This window comes from Haliotis asinina, chromosome 14 (assembly GCF_037392515.1).
Source record: "Haliotis asinina isolate JCU_RB_2024 chromosome 14, JCU_Hal_asi_v2, whole genome shotgun sequence".
Classification (NCBI taxonomy): Eukaryota; Metazoa; Mollusca; class Gastropoda; order Lepetellida; family Haliotidae; genus Haliotis; species Haliotis asinina.
In genome coordinates, this window is record NC_090293.1 from 24,972,698 (window position 1) to 24,992,420 (window position 19,723).

General features: G+C 38.9%; 1 protein-coding gene across 2 annotated transcripts in view; it reads right to left on the minus strand.

The window, feature by feature from the left end:
• Positions 1-390: 390 nt before the first annotated feature.
• Positions 391-19,723, minus strand: part of LOC137262280 (aldehyde dehydrogenase family 3 member B1-like) — a 93,048-nt gene continuing 73,715 nt past the window's right edge. The window contains exons 3-14 of one of the 2 annotated variants that reach the window (XM_067800094.1): positions 12,513-12,656; positions 10,742-10,837; positions 9,503-9,638; positions 9,027-9,112; positions 8,371-8,534; positions 7,774-7,900; positions 6,905-7,008; positions 6,162-6,288; positions 5,443-5,629; positions 4,556-4,685; positions 3,705-3,840; positions 391-2,094 (exon numbers count right to left, since the gene is read on the minus strand). In XM_067800094.1, the coding sequence (XP_067656195.1) occupies positions 2,050-2,094; positions 3,705-3,840; positions 4,556-4,685; positions 5,443-5,629; positions 6,162-6,288; positions 6,905-7,008; positions 7,774-7,900; positions 8,371-8,534; positions 9,027-9,112; positions 9,503-9,638; positions 10,742-10,837; positions 12,513-12,656 (1,482 nt within the window). In that variant the 3' untranslated portion in view covers positions 391-2,049. Of the gene's footprint in view, positions 2,095-3,640; positions 3,841-4,555; positions 4,686-5,442; positions 5,630-6,161; positions 6,289-6,904; positions 7,009-7,773; positions 7,901-8,370; positions 8,535-9,026; positions 9,113-9,502; positions 9,639-10,741; positions 10,838-12,512; positions 12,657-19,723 lie in introns of both variants that reach the window. The other variant, XM_067800095.1, reaches the window with a different exon arrangement.

Sequence of the window (19,723 nt, forward strand, 5' to 3'; positions counted from 1 at the left end):
TCATATTCCTTTTATAAAATCTTTTGTCGTTGCTCTTCATTAACATATTGGTTTATGATCCTAATAGTTCATTAATAGAGTCCCGACCCATGAAGGTTCCGGGGTAGAATAAGTCTTCAGCAAACCAGTGCTTGCTGTGAAAGGCGACTATGCTTGTTGTAAGAGGCAACTAATGAGATTGGATGGTTAGGCTTGCTGACTTGGTTGACACATGTCATTGGTTCCCAATTGGGCAGTTCAATGCTCATGTTGTTGATTAATGGACTGTCTGGTCCAGACTTGATTACTTGCAGACCTCAGCTATATAGCTGGAATATTGCTGAGTGCTGTGTAAAACTAAACTCACTCACAAGACTCACTGCTCCTCTGCATAAACACAAAACAAGCAAGTCAGCTGTTGTCATGGCTGTTTACTCTTCAACCAGATCACATACAAATATCACATGTCTGACAATTAAACAATGATTGTAAAGGTGATGAATATTACCAGTCTTCGAAATACCTGCCTGGCTGACCTCCCGGGATGGGATATTTTCAACACAGATGCCTTGATTATCAAATTCACCTTCTAGACAGACAGGCTAATATTCAGACATGCATATGAAGATATTCATCAGCTGTAATTTATCTTCATCAGCATTAATTTCATTATACAAAGTATTTCTTGTGGAAGGGTAAGTTTTGTTCAGGGCTGTCATTTTATTACATCTAACCAGCCCTGTGGTCTGTCTGAAAGTTTTGTGAGTTTCATGCCCTCATGTAACAGTCTCTGACAAACACTTACATGAAATTGACAATTTGACAAATATTAACAAACAAACCTGTCCCGTAAATAAGAAAGGCACATTCAATAAAACATTACTACAATATAGCAGAGTCCACTTCCTTTAGCACTAGCAGCATGTTTTACGTGAATCTTTAATACATGGCTGTAATATATTGTATATAACTTGGGTGTTATGTCAAAACATGTACTGATCATGGTTGAAGGTCACACATCATAATGTGTTATATTTTACAGATGGGCAAATAGTGTTTTTTTTAAGTCACTTTTTTGATGATTTATTGTATTATGGCATATAAGCTTCATGTTGTAAAATCTCTAGCTGTTGTAAGTGGATCTGTGAGTGGCTGGTGGATTTTGCCCGATCTCGACTGCCTGTAGCTGGGTATAGTAACAAGTCAGTATGAATATTCTGTATTGGATGCAGCACTGTAATTGTACCTTTGCAACCAAATGTCATGACACTGTACGATGAAATCAGTAAAATGCTGGTTTTGAAAAGATGAAATAGACTGATATCAATTTACCGACCCAACAGTTCATTAAGAAAGACAGTATATAATTTTCAAACAAACTTAAAATATTCTTAAAAAACTAAATACTGCTAATTATTATTAATTACCTTTTAAAATGGCTTATGATTTCCCAAAATACCTCCAGTAATGCGACTATTTAGTGGAAAGATTAACAAGTGCATTTGGGCATATCGACATGCACAATAAATAACAGAAATACATATCATATCCTCTACCCTGTTACTACAGACCACCAGATGTGCGTTAAGTTCAAATTGTCCTGTTGGACTTCAAACCATCGTCATACACATCGCAACATAGTCAGAAAGACCGGCTTAATACCACAATGCAAGATTAAGAAATTTATCATGTTGCTGAAACCATGGTTATGGCGCGGACAAACCTATCCCATGTTAAAGACTACAGTGTTTTACAGTCTTAGACAAGATGATGTCATCATGATAACATCATCATTAGTGTGGCGTACATTATGATTTAGTGACCCGAGTGTCATGAAACAAGGTGTCAATATTGATAACCCTTGCTGGCCTGAGTTAGTACTGAATGCGGTTATTTAGGATTTATTTACAAAATCAAAACAAAACAAAACAAAACATTCTTTCAGTTGTCACTGATGAAATATCTGATGTAGTTCTCTTTAAAACTGTTGCTGGGATGATTTATTGTTCCCCAGGGAGGTACATGTCTTGTTGCCAGGCGACACATCTGTGTGTACATCAGTGGCGCCATCTATTGTTCCTTCAGGGCTGGCCATCTTGCTTGAACTCCCACCGCCTAGGTAGAGGAAAACATGAATATCTGAAGTGACACACAAATCCTGACGAAACCAAGTCCCCAACACTACAGAAATTTCCAGAACCAAATAAAATGATAACAGATTTAGGCAAGTCTTAATTTTTACATCATGGTTACTGAACCATAAAAAATACGTGGAGATAATGGATGATGACAGATGTTTTTTGAGATTCCTATTTCTTTAAGTCAGTCAGTTGCTGCAGAACTTTTGCATAATAGGTTTTGAGTTCAGTCCCCTGTTCTTGATGTCAAATACAAAAAACGATATGGTTTTCTGATTATAAGACCATAACATGTTATCAATGTCTGGCAACTAAGATGTATCTCATGGTTAATCAGTGGTATGCTTAAACAGGTTTCATATATTGGCAAAACAGGCACATAAACCAATCATCTCCTGGCAGTAACAAAGAATGCCAGAGGATGTTTGTTTCTCGTGCCTATTTTGCCAACATGTGAAACACATAATCCCCCGCTGCAAATGATCCAATCAAACTTCATGCTGAAACCTTCAAAGTGTTGTAGGGATCATGAAAATGATGTGAAGGTCACCAAACTCATCTGGGCCCTATGCCATCCCCAGATAAAGCTTAGTGTCAAATATGAAAAAAGAAAAATCCAGCAACTGGTTCTTGAGATATCTCACTGACAAGGGTAAAATATTGAAGTCCCCTTCAGACCTTGAAACGAAGGTCAAGGTCACCAAACATGACCAGCATTGTGATGAAACTAGTTTCCAAACATGAAAAAAATGTAGGTAACCATTCTTTACTTATTCCATTTCGTACATACTTAAGGAGCCTTATACTATATCCCCCTGCACTGGGGGATAATAATAACATATCATGCTGTGACTGATTTAAGACAATGTGATTGATATTTTGATTGTAATAAAATCAGTCAGAAATTAGACAGAGCATATAGCATTTCTGGTCCAGAATTCACAATGAAATCTGATCTTGGTGTTTTGTTCGATGACACATTTGTCTGAGGAGATGCCATTTCAAACTGATGTTAAAGATAGTGCTTACATCCATTTTCCATGGCTGTGGACACTGAGGTACACACTCAACCATATATGCACCCCACAAAAATCTTTGTCCATATTCAGTTTAGGAGCTTTGGATTTTGTAGGAATATTGCTTCAAGCATGTTGTGGAATGGAAGTTTCCCATTTTAGAATTATTACAGTAAAGCCTGAGAAAGCTGCTTTCTGTCTGAATAATGCCAACTTTCTGTAAAGGTCGAAAAGTATCCATTTGCTGTGATCTGAATGTCTTCATGTCTTGTATCTCACTAACAAGGACTAAGGTCTCATAAGACTGCTTGTCAAGTAAAAGGTTTATGTCATCTTTTGTCCTAAAGCCACCATTTCACTCAAGTCAAATACTTATTTAATATTTTCAGATATATGGTATTTCCTTACCATCTATATTAGTCTGTAAGTAAAACTAACAATTTGCTCACTGATTTCATTAAAAGTTCAAAAGTCTAATCAGTGAGGCAACATGTGACCAATAATAACCTCATGTCTAGTAACTGGTACTGGTAACAGACAGCAGGTGCCCCCACTACTGCTTGACCTTCACCTTGAGGAAGAAGGCTAAGACAGCTCCGAACAGGACCAGGGGAAAGAAGGACATGACCCCAGTCTTCTTCACAGATTTCTTCGTCAACCAGTTGATGACGCCAAATTTCTTCTCAGTGTATGGGGGATAGCGAATTCTGGAACAGCAACAAGCCCATTATCATACAAATCAGTTACTGCTCATGTAAATAATTTCCTGCGGTGGAAAATATATTTAAAAAAAAATTTGTGAAAACACATCAACCAAGGGAGTCAAAATCTCGATAGATCATGTGGAGGAATCTGTCATGTAATAGATTAAGTCATATAAAATTATAGACATATGGGTATGAATAGGGCTGTAATGATGCTTTGAATTATTAATGTATTGCAACTGTCGAGTCTCTGATAGCAATTAAGCAACGGTAGAAACGAAAAACTATCAATGCATTGACAGAATATGTGATTATTGAGAGTTCTATATATTGACTCCTGTTGCTTAATACGCAGTACAAAATACAGGAAGTGCCAGATTCCATCACCTTGACGCAGAGTTATCTGCCCCTATTACCTCTAACACTAACAGGCTTATTAGTTTTTTTGTCAATTATTACAGAGACTGAAGCCACTTCCGCTTGTTTTTATCTTACATAAATTATACAATCATTTGGGAAATCACTTCAAATGAGACAATTCACGGAGAAAAAATACTGCACTACAGTATGTAGTAACAGACTATATAGTTTTCCCAAACGTTTCCCCCTCCTTAGTCACACCTAGGTATGATGAAATGTTTTAAAAGCTGGTGATAACAGTGGGACGTATCATGCAGACATCAACCTGTGAATAATCAAGTTCATCATAAGGACGTACGCATTGACTGAGTCCAATTTGAGATCTCTCTGCATCACGGATCTCCGGTGACTGAAGGTGTCATACGAGAACTTGCCGTGGTATGCTCCCATCCCACTGTGACCGACACCTCCGAATGGCAGAGAGGGCACTGACACAGAACATAGTAATTCTCCCTTATTGTCAAAATTCAGCTGGAGCAGAGTACAAGAAAACTGGTGACATAATATCTCTCGTTATGTGTAATGCAAGATGATATGAATTAGAATTGGTCTTTGGTAAAACATGCTGGTCATAAGAGGCGACTAGACAGGAATGGGAGATATCTTGGCTTACGCATATTATTATATTGCAGTTCCTCTGGTTTAAGAAAGAAAAGTAGTACGCTAAAAGAAACTTGCTGCGTCTTGGAAAACTCTAACACTAAGATAGAATCTACGTCTTTTACATAAATGGCCACCTATTCAGATTACAAATGCCAACTAGAAAAGTATGAAGATGTCTGCCTGTGTGTCTGTTCCTGACTCTGTGTTTGTCTAGTGGGGTACTCTGACCCTCCTTGGATTTTGTCAGAGTTTCAGGCAATCTCATTCCTTTACTTTCTCACTGTGTTAGCACTGTAAACACACACAATATTGCCTCCTTGTGTGATACAGGTTTGAATATTTAGGCGCCAACAGACTTCTACCATGACAACCACAAAACGTATGCACTTTAATTGTCAACACAAGACCATGAACCAGTTTTACTTTCTTATCTTCGGAATATAACCATAATATTTTTGGACATTTGTAGAGAGTTTATGAGGGGTTTAACAACCTGCGAAAACAATGCTTTGTTTGTTGTTTAATGCGGCAATCGTCAATATTCCAGCTATATGATGGCAGACAACATAAATGGACACTCACTGGATGCATGCATGATGCAATCATTGATGCACATGCCGCCACTGCTGGTATTGTTGACAAAATTGTCAATGATGCGCTGGTTTCTGGAGAATATGTACATGGCCAGTGGCTTCTCCCTGTCGTTGATGAAGTCCACCGCCTCCTTGTCATCTTTCACAATATAGATGGGCAGGACAGGTCCAAATATCTGCGTAAAAGATCATTTAATATGCAGGTATCATAAATACCTTCTTCTACACATTATTAAAGCAGCAAGTGAGAGTTGTTCAACTGTACAAGCTTTGACGTCAAAAGGCCCAGAGTCTACAACATCTTTCTAAAAAATCATGTCCTATTCAAACCCTGCAGGGACGATGGGGTAGCCTAGCGGTTGAAGTGTTGGCTTGTTAGCCCGAGAACCCCGGTTCTAATCCCCATATGGGTACAATGTGTCAAGCCCACTTCTGGTGTCCCCTGCCATGGTGTTGCCGGAATATTTCTAAAAGCAGCACAAATCCAAATTCAGTCAGCGAGTCCAACCCTGGCTCTAGGCACACAACAATTGTTTTATTCACATAAAAGATATAAAATAATTGGTAAAGCAAACAGGGCTTTCTGATGCTAGCTTGTCAAAAAGTAGAGAAAACAACTGCATGCTATATATGGTTAAATAACCATAATTAGTGTTTTCTGTTATCACTTGACTGGCCGTATAATGTTTAGGCAGCCTGGTTACCTACCTCCTCCTGCATGACTGCATCACTTAGCTTGCAGTCACGGACAACAGTGGGGGAGATATATTTCTCCTCTTCCTTTGTGACACCACCGATAGCAACCTTTACCCCCGTCAACAGCTTCTCTACCCGCCTGCAACAGATATATCACTCAGACATCATACCAGTATCTGTAACATATTTATGATATGTTATGTGCTTGGAGGTAGTGTATATTGATTGGTTGGTTGGTTGGATGGATCGTTGGTTCGTTGACTGATTGGTTGGTTGGTTGGATGGATTGTTGGTTCGTTGACTGATTGGTTGATTGTTCAGCACTGCATTCAGCAGTGATTCAGATACATGGATGGTACGGCTTGCTGACTTTATTGACATGTGTTATGGTATCTCAATTGCTTAGATTGATGATGATGATAATCACTGTCTGGTGCAGACTTGATTATTTACAAACCATTGTCATCTGGCTGGAAAATTGCACAGCATAGTGTTAAACTACAAACAAAAACTCTCAAACAGGTCCCATCTGGAGATAGTATCTCCAACAACTACTGACAATGTACCTACTACAGTGGAAGCTGTCTAAACTGGCACTCATTGGGACAGAAGAAATGATCCGGTTGAGAAAAAGTGCTGGATTGTAGAGCTGATGGTAAATGTATGCTGAGATTGTATGCCGGTGTTGGCAACTTGCCGGATTGGACAGATGCTGGTTTTGACAGCTTCCACTGTCGGGGAAATAGTGAACTCACTTGAAATGTCTGGCATTCACAATGCGACCATAGCTGTCTGACTGTTCTGGTTTTTCAGTGAAGAATTCAACAAGCACTTTCCTCATTTCCTCAATAAGTGGGTCCTTGAACAGATACAAATTCAGACATAAAGGAAATATACTACAAAAGTTGTACAGGTTCATACTCATAGTTCAAAGAAGAACAAGAAATAACAGTTAACTTGAATACATGCATAATTAACAAGTCATTTCCAAACCAAATTATGAATTTCATGAGAAAACATTTTTGGAATGAAATAAACGCAGCTTCTTAAGCAGACAAAGCTTTGAGTATTGAAAGTAGTTCTGAAAGTAGTACCTGCTTGATGATCTCATATGCATATTTCTTACATTGTGATACCAAGTTTATTACAGGATTGGTTTAAGTATCACATGATGACACCTACCATTATGTGATAAACCAACACATTCAGCATGTTATTCAATATATGGCTACATTTATGGTATAAGCAACATACCTGCCAATTTTCATGCTTGTAACATGAAAATGCATAATTATACCATTATCTGATGGACTATATGGCTACAGTCATCTGTCATGATTTCGTTTGTGTGTGTGTTGCTTCATGGAGCAGTCAGCAGTTTTCAAGCTAAATGACAGTGGTGTGTAAATAATCAAGTCTAGACCAGACAATCATCATGAGCATCAACCTACACAACTGGGACACAAAGACATGGCAACCAAATCAGCGTGCCTGACTACTCAATCCCATTAGACACCTTTACATGGTCATGACATAACAGATGAACTACACCCAACTAAATCATATAAAAAGGGTGTTCTTTAACTTCTTGTGAGCAGTATAGCTGCTGAGGCTGTAGCTGTACCTGGACATCTGACGGGCACATGACATAATCAGGAGCGATACACGTCTGTCCAGCATTGACAAACTTCCCCCAAACAAGTCTCCTGGCAACTGTTGTCAAGTCACAGTTTCGGTCAACATACACAGGGCTGAAACACACAACCAGCTTGACAGACTGGACCTCAACAAAAATTCACAAATAATGTTTAACTGTCTAAAACACTACAAGAAAATAAAGGACATAGTTTGATTCAGACGATATTTGATTTCACCTGATGTATCCTTATTCAACGAGACTGCACAGAAATTTAGGCAAGTGTACTGTGCATTCCTTTTGCAAAGTTGCAATGCTGTTTAATTATGTGACACAAAGAGTAGTTGTTTAATGCTGGCATGATATGATCACCCTTGATTAACATTTTCAAATGTTTTAGCAAGCTTTACATTCTTGTAAACAGCAGTCAACAACTTTCAGTATTGGTGGCATTAAGATCCAGATTTTTAGGCTCTCTTAGTGCTAAGGGAGTCTTAAGTGCCATACATTAACATTAACTTAGGGCTATCTTAGCGCTAAGAGAGCTTCAAAAATCAAGGCCCTGATTCCAACTTAAGGTCCTACCTTTTCCCTCCCAGTTCCAGTGTGACAGGAGTTAAGTTCTTAGCAGCAGCAGCCATCACAATCTTAGCGACAACATTGTTGCCGGTGTAGAAGATGTAATCAAATCTCTCCTGGAGCAGGCCTGTTGTCTCAGGGACGCCGCCATTGATGACCTTGATACACTCCTGAATCAGCAACAGCCAATAAGAAGACACTTATTGACAGTGAGTGCCAACAGTAACATTACTCTGGGAGTATAGCCAGGGATGGCAAACAGGAAGACCTATTTTCAGCTGAGAACTTAATATTGTGTCATTGTATATGGAATTCAGTGTTTCTCAACAGATCTAGACAATATCAGCAGAAATCTGAGAATCAGCACAAAATACCCATTACTGATAGCTGAGTGGTATCTGAGATTTGAACCCAGCCTCAGAATCAGGTACCTAGTTGCCAGTACAATTTCAGCAATCTAACCTGCAGGTTCTACAAGTGGCTTAGTGTGTTACATTGCTGACTGTGACAGTGTCAGTTCAAATACTAAAAAGTACCAGAATTTGCACAAGAATCTGAGAAAGTGTAATTGCAAATACCACATGTTACATTTGATGACTTTCTAAATAGCATTATGTACTAATGGCTACTTCTTGCAAATAGCTTGCGATCATGTGCCTTACATTATCTAAGTACTTGGGCACAATCTCTTCTAGCAGGATGGCTGTCTGCTCTGACATTTCTGAAGGCTTGACAATCACACAGTTTCCTGAAAAACAAACACACTTAGTTACCACAGCAACAGTTGAAATATAAAGCCACAATCATGTTGATGGGGATCCCATCTTATTGCTGATGATGCAGAGCTTTGATTATCAATAAACAATTTACATCTTCTCATGACAAAGATCTACAGAGACCTGAAATGGTCACATGGACTGGGTAGATCTATGCTCCACTCTTGTGACTATTCAGCTGCAGATATGGAGGCAGTCACTGTCAGGATGGTCAGCTGCATTGCGTAGTTCCATCCTCCCATCTGCCCAACCTACCCTGTGTCTGCTCACCCGCATATATGGAGGTGATCATTGGCAGGATGGTCAGTTGGACTGGGTTTTTCCACCCTCCCATCTTCCCGACCCACCGTGTGTCTACTCACCTGCAGATATAGAGGCAATCATCGGCAGGATGGTCAGTTGGATGGGGTAGTTCCAAGCCCCAAGAATCAGAACCAAACCGTACGGTTCTCGCTGGATGTAGCACTTGTCCATCACGTTCAACAGCTCCTTCTTCACCTGATACAGAAAGGTCAAGGTCACTATGCAGTATGTTGGCCAACATGCTAGAGTGAGTGAGTGAGTAAGGTTTTTATGCCACTTTTAGCAGTATTCCAGCAATATTATAGCAAGTGACACCATAAAAAGGTTTTACACATGGTTGTCAACAGGGGAATCGAACCCAGAATCTTCAGCTTGAGGCACGGTTTAACCACTTGACTGCCCTACAATCCCCCAAACAATTCTGAAAAACATGCACTTGGGTACGTTTTTGAACTTGGTTGTAAAGATATTCCTGCAATATCATCACTGAGAACATAAATTATGAGCTTCACTCACTGTGCCTTTGTTGAAACCTAAGGGCTTTGGTGTGACAAGCAATTACTCTACCCTACATATCATTACACTGCATAGGGGATGGGGTGGGGTAGACTAGTCGTTAAAGGGTTGGTTTGTCACGCCGAAGATCTGGGTTAAATTCTCTATGTGAGTACAATGTGTGAAACCCATTTCTGTTGTCCCCTGCTATGATATTGCTGAAATAAAGCTAAAAGTTTTGCAAAACCATTCTCAAACACTACATATCCAAAAGGCAGGTCCTTCACCAATTTCAGAATTACAGGATTAGAAAAAAACAAAAAACATCAAGAGATAAGATCAAAAGGAATATAATCAGTCTATCATTACTTTGGTTAACAGACGTTCAAGGTCAATTTCTTCTATATCCTACCACTGTAAATAGTTTGGAAATTTTACTTAAGGCCAAACCAATTCTATTTCTTGTTCTATGGATTTTTGTCCTCTGAAAACCTGAAGGGAGGTGGGAAAAAATAAAACTTAAATGTTCAGTCAAAGTAATATTCCTTCTAAATGCTCAAAGCATTTTATTTTTGGCAATTTATGAAGTGAATATGGGTAAAAAATGACCTAAAAAGTATTTGCTTGTGAGTTTACATTTTTAGAGAATAAAAACATTAGGATTTTATTTTTTGACTGGGGTAAATAAATCTTTATTTTTTTCTTATTCTTGAAAAAATATGGTAGGCAGATCTGTAAAACAGGAAATAAAAATGGTCTGGCCTTAAATCTTTTTTTTCTTTCCTCGTTACAGAAAAAATTACCTTCTCTGGCTTCATCCACTCCTTGAGGTTGTTCAAAGTAAGAATCAGCTCATTGCGGCAAAGGTTGAACTCAAAGATCAACGATTCTATCTTGTGCTTCAAAGGAAAATAAACAGTACTGAAACTACTAGAGAATATGATGTGGGCAAAGTGATGGTTTGTATGGGATGAACGAACATGAAAGGTTTTTCTTTTTGATGTTATTGCTAAAGTTAATGCGTGGATCAGGGTAGTACAAGATGACATCGATATGAAAGGGAGATAATTCATGGATGTCAATTTCTTCATGATGATGAATAAAATGTTTTGGATTACATGTTTAGTTCTTCATCAATTAAGTGAATATTACGATGTACACGACAGATATGTGAACATGTAACAATGAAAAATGATAAGACAACAAAGATGGAAAATTTAGGAGTTATAACAGTAACTTCATGCAGGGTGAAATGGTATACCACAATATTAGTAGAGCTGAGGTATTTTGCTTTCTGTTTAGTATACCATAATGCAATCAAGAACTTCAGCATTTTTGGTTTTGTACATCAATATATTAACCTTGTAAAAAAATTTCTAAAATTTCTACAAATTGAATCATTTACTCAAAATGTATTAATGTTTGGTTCTTGTAAATATTTTGTGTAGAATTATCATATCTCATATACCTCGTACCCAAATAAAACCAACCGAAGACCTTGTACTGCAATACGTATTGTATAGTGGTAAGAGCAAACCATTTCATTCCAAATGGCTGTGTCCCCATTCCTAACTACCCGATATTGCTGTATGTTCAAACGTTTTCAAAAGGATGAATTAATGGTAATCAGATTTCCGCTCATCTAGTGCATTGCGAAATACTGTCACCATACAAATTCAGCATTGTGAGGTCATGTACCATTTTATCATATGGGTCACATGTAGAACTTTTTTGGTTTTCCGTCATTTTTTTAACTGTTTCAAATCTTTCTACAATGTCTAGAAATAGACCCATTTTGTCAAAATCCATGATATGAATTTTCTGCATTATGATCCTATCTCATACACTGCACTGGACCAAAGGCCATATTAAACCAATACATATGGTACTATGGTAGGATTGTACCACTTCATCCCTACTTCGCACAGACTAGTATTTAGCACAAGGCAAATGAAAGGCATATCAATTTCCAAAATGGGAATAGCAATGGACACTTGGAAGGCAGGGGGTAATTAGCACTGGAGGAATGAAGTGTGTACAAGCCGAGGTGAATCAGGAGGTGAGTTGGCGAGGGGGGCAGGAGGGAAACACTGTGAATGAGTGAGTGAGTAGGCAAGTTTGTGAATCAGGGTGGTGATTCAAGGGTTAAAAATTTCGTTTAAAAGACACTTGCCACAGGGCAATGACTTGCCTTGTTGCCTTGACTTTTTTTTGACAAAAATCATGATGATGTAATTAAGAAAGAGTAAATCAACATGGTATTAGATGTTAATGTTTAATGAACTACTCTTATCGAGAAGCAAAAACTAGCAAGGATCAATAACTCTTCTTAATTATCATTGCAAAATGTAATAGCTACATTATGAGCAGATATGAAATGAAAACCAAGTTTATGTGCAGTTTGAAACCATAAGTGGAAATTATCTTGTAGTCCACAGACAAGTAAGCTACCATAATTTGTTTGCCCAAAATGAAAACTGTCTTGTCCCAGGAGTTGGGATTTCGGGACGAGACAGCTGATGAATGAGACAAGATAGAGGAACTAAAAAGGTGCCAGACTGTAGCTATTCCTACCTTGTTCAGGTCCTTTTTCAGCGCTGCTGTGATCCGGTCTTTGTTATCATCCATCATCTTCAACATGGCTGACAGCTGAGCGTATCGCCATTCGTAGGTTTTGGTGCGCCCTGTCCTGAACACCTGCCTCAGTGACCGCACAACCTTCAAGTAAATCATGTCAGCAATGGTTACCATGTAGAAACAAAAACTCTTTGAGAAAAGTTCACATCTGTTGTTTATACTTCCACCAAACACACAGCATGCAACACAGACAATATCAGTCCTGAGAGAGGTAGGTCAGTAACAATCCATACGAAGAGTCAACTGTTCCATGGTGCACAGAGTGATGGTAGGGTTAAGGTAACTGTAAGTCTCAAAGCTTGACACAGACTTACGACTGTCGCAGTGTCAAGGATGTTTTGTACAATGGCACCCAGATCATTACACACGATCTTAGGGTTAATTCCAATAGCTTGACATAGACTTATGACGGTCATAGTTCTAAGATTGTTTTGTAAAATGAGTTGCGTATAATAATAATTTTGTTTTCACAGAGTGCCTAGTATCCAACGTAGACATGCTCAGTGTTGCAGTGCGAATATTGGGGAAGGAAATAGTGCATATAGCCTTCACATAAAGACAGCAGTGAACAGACAAGTCTTTAGCAGTGATTTAAAAGTTTCTTTCAATGACATGTTCCTGATTTTCTTTGGAAGAGAATTTCACAGTTCATGGCTGGCTTCTAATACAGTCTAAGTCAACTTATCCTCAGTACTTTTCATTACACTCCACTACTAACAAAACCTTATGGGAGGTTGCGTCAGGTAACCTTTGAGATTGACCAATCAGAACACAGCTTACCAAATTGCGAAAGTGGATATTAGCACATACCTTTTGAACTTTTTATCTCGAATAGGTTCGTACCTGAACGATTCCGAATGCTATTTAGTGTAAGCTCGCTTCCAGGTGATGCACACGGCATACGTAAAACCATGACAACGGTGAGTAAACAGTTGCTGAAAATGGTGTTTTTGGCAATATTCAAGGATGTTATCTTGCATGAACATTAGCTAATGGTAACCATGTCAACAGACACCCCAAACCCTATATACTGTAGGTCAAATAATTGCGTTATTTTTGTTTGTGGAGAGATCCATATCAGTGACCTGAATATTTTGAAAGTCCCTCCAATCCCTAAATAGTAGCCATTGTCTGATTGGTTAAATCTATTTAACTGTCTCGCGTTTGATTGGATAGTCATTGGTCGCTCAAAGGTTACCTGACCCGACCTTCTAGGTTTTGTTAGACTCAGTGGTGGAATGTAATGAAATACACTGAGACTAAGTTTACTTAGACTCAGTGATTGAAATAACGGCCTGCCCGACTGCCCGTGGCCGGTAAATTTTGAGTCGGGCTGCCTGTAAATTCTCTCCACCAGCCTGATTGCCTGGCTGAAATTTTTAGGGTTGACCTACTTTCAGTTTGCTCTCAGGACGATCACTCCATTTTAATTGTCATGGCATATTTTGATTTAACAAAGATGAATGAAAGCTACAAGTATATTCCATAACATACATGGACAACTCTTCCGCCAGTGAAGATAGCAATAGGACACTAAAACTGGCTGATTGGATATCTGTAGTGACATGGTTCAATAAGAGCAAATCAAAGAGAGGGTTAGTTACTGGTTTGTACTTGTTACAAAATGGCGGCGCTTTTGTAAATTATTGCAAAAAAAAGTAAGTTAAAAAGGTGGGCAGGCAACTTTCAAGATGGACAGGCAACATTTATGAGCCACCAGCCCGGCTGTCAGGTTGAGTTGAAAATTTATTTCAATCACTGCTTAGACTGACTTCTAATATCAACACTCCAATTTCTAAATAAGAAAAATGCATTACAGGTCTATAAAAACAATAAATGAAATCATATCAGTTATGTGATATCACATGTGATTGCATGAGTTTTCTATTGTTAGGTTAGCAACATTGTAAATTCATGCTACAGATCAACCAGTGAAATTGGTTGGGTGGAAATCCCCAAATTATTTAAGATTCAGACTTTGGGTGAAATGTGTGAGCACAAAAAAGATACTGACAAAACTGAAACATAACTGGGCGAAGCAGAATGAAAAAAATCACCATTATAGTCCAAGGGACGTTACTGAATTGCAGCATGACAGACAACTGGGTCATGTTAGCATTGGAACTTTCTTTTAATTTGAGATTACATACATGAACAGGGCTAGAACGGATAGCATTGGGACTTGTTTCCTACATGTGAGTGAGCTGTGTATTACACAGCTTTAAGCAATATTCCAGCAACACCACAGTAGGGTGACACCAGAAATGGGTTTCACATACAGTGACCACATGAGTGAACGCATTAACCACTAGGCTACCCTATCACGCCTTGTTTGTAAGACACAGTCACTTTCATCAACATGGAATACAATAACCTACAAACATGTCAGTGATTTTTTACCTTTGATACCCATGAAGGTCCTGGGGTAGAATAGGCCTTCAGCAACCCATGCTTGCCATAAAAGGTGACTGTGCTTGTCGAAAGAGGCGACTAGCTGGATCGGGTTTTCAGGCTTGCTGACTTGGTTGACACATGTTATCGGTTCCCAATTGCGGAGATCGATGCTCATGTTGTTGATCACTGGATTGTCTGGTCCAGACTTGACTAGCAAACCCTTTAACTGATGGGCTACCCCACCACTCCCATGTGCAAAAGAATTCCTTAAATCCTTAAATCTGTCTGCTGCAGCAGTCACACAAGACTTTAAAGCAGACACGTTATTGGACATGTACCGAGAATAACAAGACAATTCAGTGATCAACAGCATGAGCATTGATCTATGATGATACGTACGATGCGATATGATGACAGTGAGCCTGACCACCTGACTGTTAGTCTCCACTTATGACAAGCATGGGTTACTGAAGATCAATTCTAACCCAGATCTTCAAAGGTTTAGTTTAACACAATAACAAAATGAGTGAGTGAAAGTTATTCACAGCTGACGTAGGCAATATTCAGGCCTCATCTGTGCTATTAGTAGTAATAGTACCAGTAAGTAACTGAGCAACAACCAGCTGGTATATATGTAATAGTTTAGTGCTCTTATCATAAGGACAGGTGGATAATATATGGACTTACAAAACATTGTGATGTGTGCATTAATAATGGAAAGCAGATGTTACAAAATCTTCAGCGTGATAAATTTGCAACACTGGTTTTGATAAATTACAATTTTGAACAAATTCACTGGAAAATGACCATCAAATATGAATACGGATATGACTATTATCATTATTATAATTATTCTGTTTTATAGATTAAGATAAATGCAGAAGATAGGGGGTAGGTGATCCTGCCACAGTCAGGCTGGTAAGGTATCATCATCAGCTCAGGGCCCTTGCCCACTCTACATGCAGCCCAGACAGAATAGGACTTCTCTCAGGAAGCTGTGTATTGTCAAACCCAACAAGACCCTTTTGGAGAATATGCAGATGTCCACATGCTGCAGCCTTCTGCGTAAACCAAAGGGTCAGAAGAACCCAGGCCAACTCCTGACCTGTGCCATGAGCTTCCTACATGCCAAACCAGTGGCACAGAGAACAATGGCGAGGTTGAGGATGATTTACATCGGATAAAAGCGAGACATTTTAAAAGCAAGGTTTGCATATTCAGCATGCTCTTCTTCCAGGTCTGACTTTTTTTAAAAGGACTAGATCGGGTTTGTTGACAGGAATTTTTTGGGGCTGCATAAGGGCCTATTCCAAAGAAGTTTAAACGGATCATTTTCCGTAACATCCAGGACATGTGCAGGGTCCTGATTGCAAGTGGGAACTGACTGGTCCTAGGCAGCAAAAAATGGCCTTCTGTTTCAATTGCATTTTTTGCAAGACCAGTTAACTTCGTCCAGCCAAAGGGGGAGGTTGGATTGCTGTTCTGTTTCACTCACTGCATATGTACAAGATGCCACAGTTTCTCAGAAACTTTCTCCTTAAATGACAGAATCTTGGCAGACTTAGTGAATGACTTCACCTAGTTTACTGACATCACTATGCTTGTACACTGCCATTAACAAAATCCATTCTACCTTGGCATCCTCAGCTGTGAAATGTCTTGCTTTCATCATGAGTCTTGCTGTGCATCAAATAAATTATCATACGTAAAAGTACACAATAGAATCACAGATCCATGGTGCCACAAGCTTCTACTTCGCTGAGGACAGACCACAACTGTTTTCAAACCTTTCATCAAGATCACCACGACCTTCTGATCTGAGTAACCTGTAAAATTCCTTTCATTTCTTATCATCATTATTATTCCACACTTATCCAGAGACAAGTATATTCTCAGAATATGTTTATGTCAGGAGTTCAAAACTTTTTCAAAAAGCGACATGCCACAGGGCAAGTGACGTTAAGAAAGTAACTTGTCCTGACTAATTCTTATGACATACCAGTAACCATGAAGATGTAATCATGAAAGAATACATCCACATGGTATTTGATGTTATAGTTTACTGGACTATTCATCAAAAAGTAATAAATAGCCAATAAAGATAACCTTACTTTATCATCATTGCGAAATTTAATGGCTACATTTTGAACAGATATGAAATGAAATCCAAGTTTATGTGCAGTTTGAAAAGGTAAGCAGAAATAATCTAATAGCCCATGGACAAGTAAGATACAATTATTTGATTGTCCGAAATGAAAACAGACTTGTCTCAGACGTCGGGCGATGGGGTCTTTGAACCCCTGTATCTGTTTTTATAAGTTTTCCAGTAGCACATGGAACTGAACAAAAACCATCTGTTACAACACATGATAATTTAGTGTACGAAAATTGGAAATAATTGAGAGAGCAACGCAGTCAATTTAATTGAAAAATAACAAAATTGATAAAAACTCTTCCTTTATGGTTTTCATTTGCAAATGATTAACATACATTGTTTAAGGTGGTGGGGAGGGCCATGTTTCACAAGAGGTGTGGATGTACAGCACGACAGACAACAAACAAACCGGTTTGTTGTTTTATCCTGCTTTCAACAATATTCCACCTACATGACAGTGGTCTGAAATATTAAAGGCTGAACCAGACAATCCAGTGATCAACACCATGAGCACTGACTTAGGCAACTGGGATACAATGACAACCAAGTCTGTGTCAACCAAGTCTGTGAGCCTGACCACCTGACTCTAGTAGCCTCTCATGACATGCATGGTGTTACTGAAGATCAATTCCAACCATGATCTTCATGCTCTATCAAGGTTGGACATATCAACTATGAACAAAACTAATAATAAATCTTTTACTGTAAATATATATCAAAGAAAAAATGAAATAACTCTTCCTTGATGTGAATAAGGACTTCTATGTGTTCTGCCGGACAGTGAGCTCAATGATTCTCTTACGGTTAACACTGGACACCAACTGGTATTTCAAAAAATACATATTGACTGCAGTAAAATAATTAAGTCTTTGCTTTATTGTCCAGATGTGACAAGAACTTTAACTGGTATCAAACTGGCAAAATAATAACATGAGGTCACGCCATAGATTTCAGTGGACATATGGTAATTACAATGATACAAATGTATGACTTCAGTTTGCTTTACTATGCAAAAAGTATAGTAAGATATTCTGTTTGCATTCACACTCGACAGAGGGACAATGTAACAGTGCATGCTGAGATAGAGATTTGAGATTTGCATTTAAGTGCTACGAATTGATGTGGTATTACAACTAGTTTAATTTCTTCACATTTTTCATGCATGTGATAAAGTGAGATATTGAAATGGTTTTAACAGGCCCCCCTAAGTAATTGATGGAATTACAGCAAATTTGAAGGAATATCATCTCAAATGTAAACAAACGCAGCCCACTCGCGAAACAATTGCAGCGATATCGGTAATTTAGCGGTAATAACAGAAATACATCGGCCCTATCGGAAGCAATGTCGGTAATACTGGAAACACGATCGGCCATCTTCGGAGATTTTTCGGTCGCGAGCGGAAACTCACGCAGCAAACCATGGTGTCGTTGGAAGAAGCGCCCGTCTCGGTGAGATTTGTTTTTAGTTTCTACTATTACATTTTTATACTTATCCATCTTTGACCACCCGTGTTGAATGCGTTTAGGTATGAGGTGTTGTCGGGGCAAAAGCTTATGTTTTTAGGAAAAGATAGTCACTCTAGGAGAGTGTCACAAGTCATGCCCCTGTAGTTTGTTTACATCTGAACATCGAAGTCGTGCCGATGATTACGAACGTGCGCCAGATATCGCATCATTGTTTTGTGAAATGTGTTTAAATTTGTCAATTGCACTTCGAAGCAAGAAAAATTATGGCTCATAAACTTCTTCATGGCGCACGTTCATGATGTTCGTAATCATCGGCACGACTTCGATGTTCAGATGTAAACAATCTCCAGGGGCATGACTTGTGACACTCTTCTGCAGTGACAATCTTTTCCTAAAAACATAAGCTATTGCCCTGACAACACCTCATACCTAAACGCATTCAACGCGGGTGGTCGAAGATGGATAAGTATGAAAATGTAATAGTACGAACTAAAAACAAATCTCACCGAGACGGGTGCTTCTTCCAACGACGCCATGTTTTGGTGCGTGAGTTTCCGCTCGCGACCGAAAAATCTCCGAAGATGGCCGATCGTGTTTCCAGTATTACCGACATTGCTTCCGATAGGGCCGATGTATTTCTGTTATTACCGCTAAACTACCGATATCGCTGCAATTGTTTCGCGAGTGGGCTGCGTTTGTTTACATTTGAGATGATATTCCTTCAAATTTGCTGTAATTCCTTCAATTACTTAGGGGGGCCTGTTTAAGGTATTACCAAATATAGGACAAACTTTAGCCCTGTAATGTCATCACAATGGCGAACGCATGAGCAGAGATCAAATTAATAGACAACAACAGAGATCGGTCAGTATCTTGCTCAGAACAACTAACAGTCCAGTGTCAAAGCCAGATGTAGGAATGAAACTGACTACCAATGGCGCTGTCCACACCATGGTTTGGGATGCCCTGCCACTCTAAATACAAAGAACAACACCATGACAAAACTTGGCAGCCACATGACCATCGAAGTAGCAGAAGGTTGGTTGAAGTGACAGAGTTCGTGAACACTGAAGCAGAGAAGCAGAGAAAAAGTTGCTCCGATTCCCACTATCTACCAAGAAGAAGTGTCA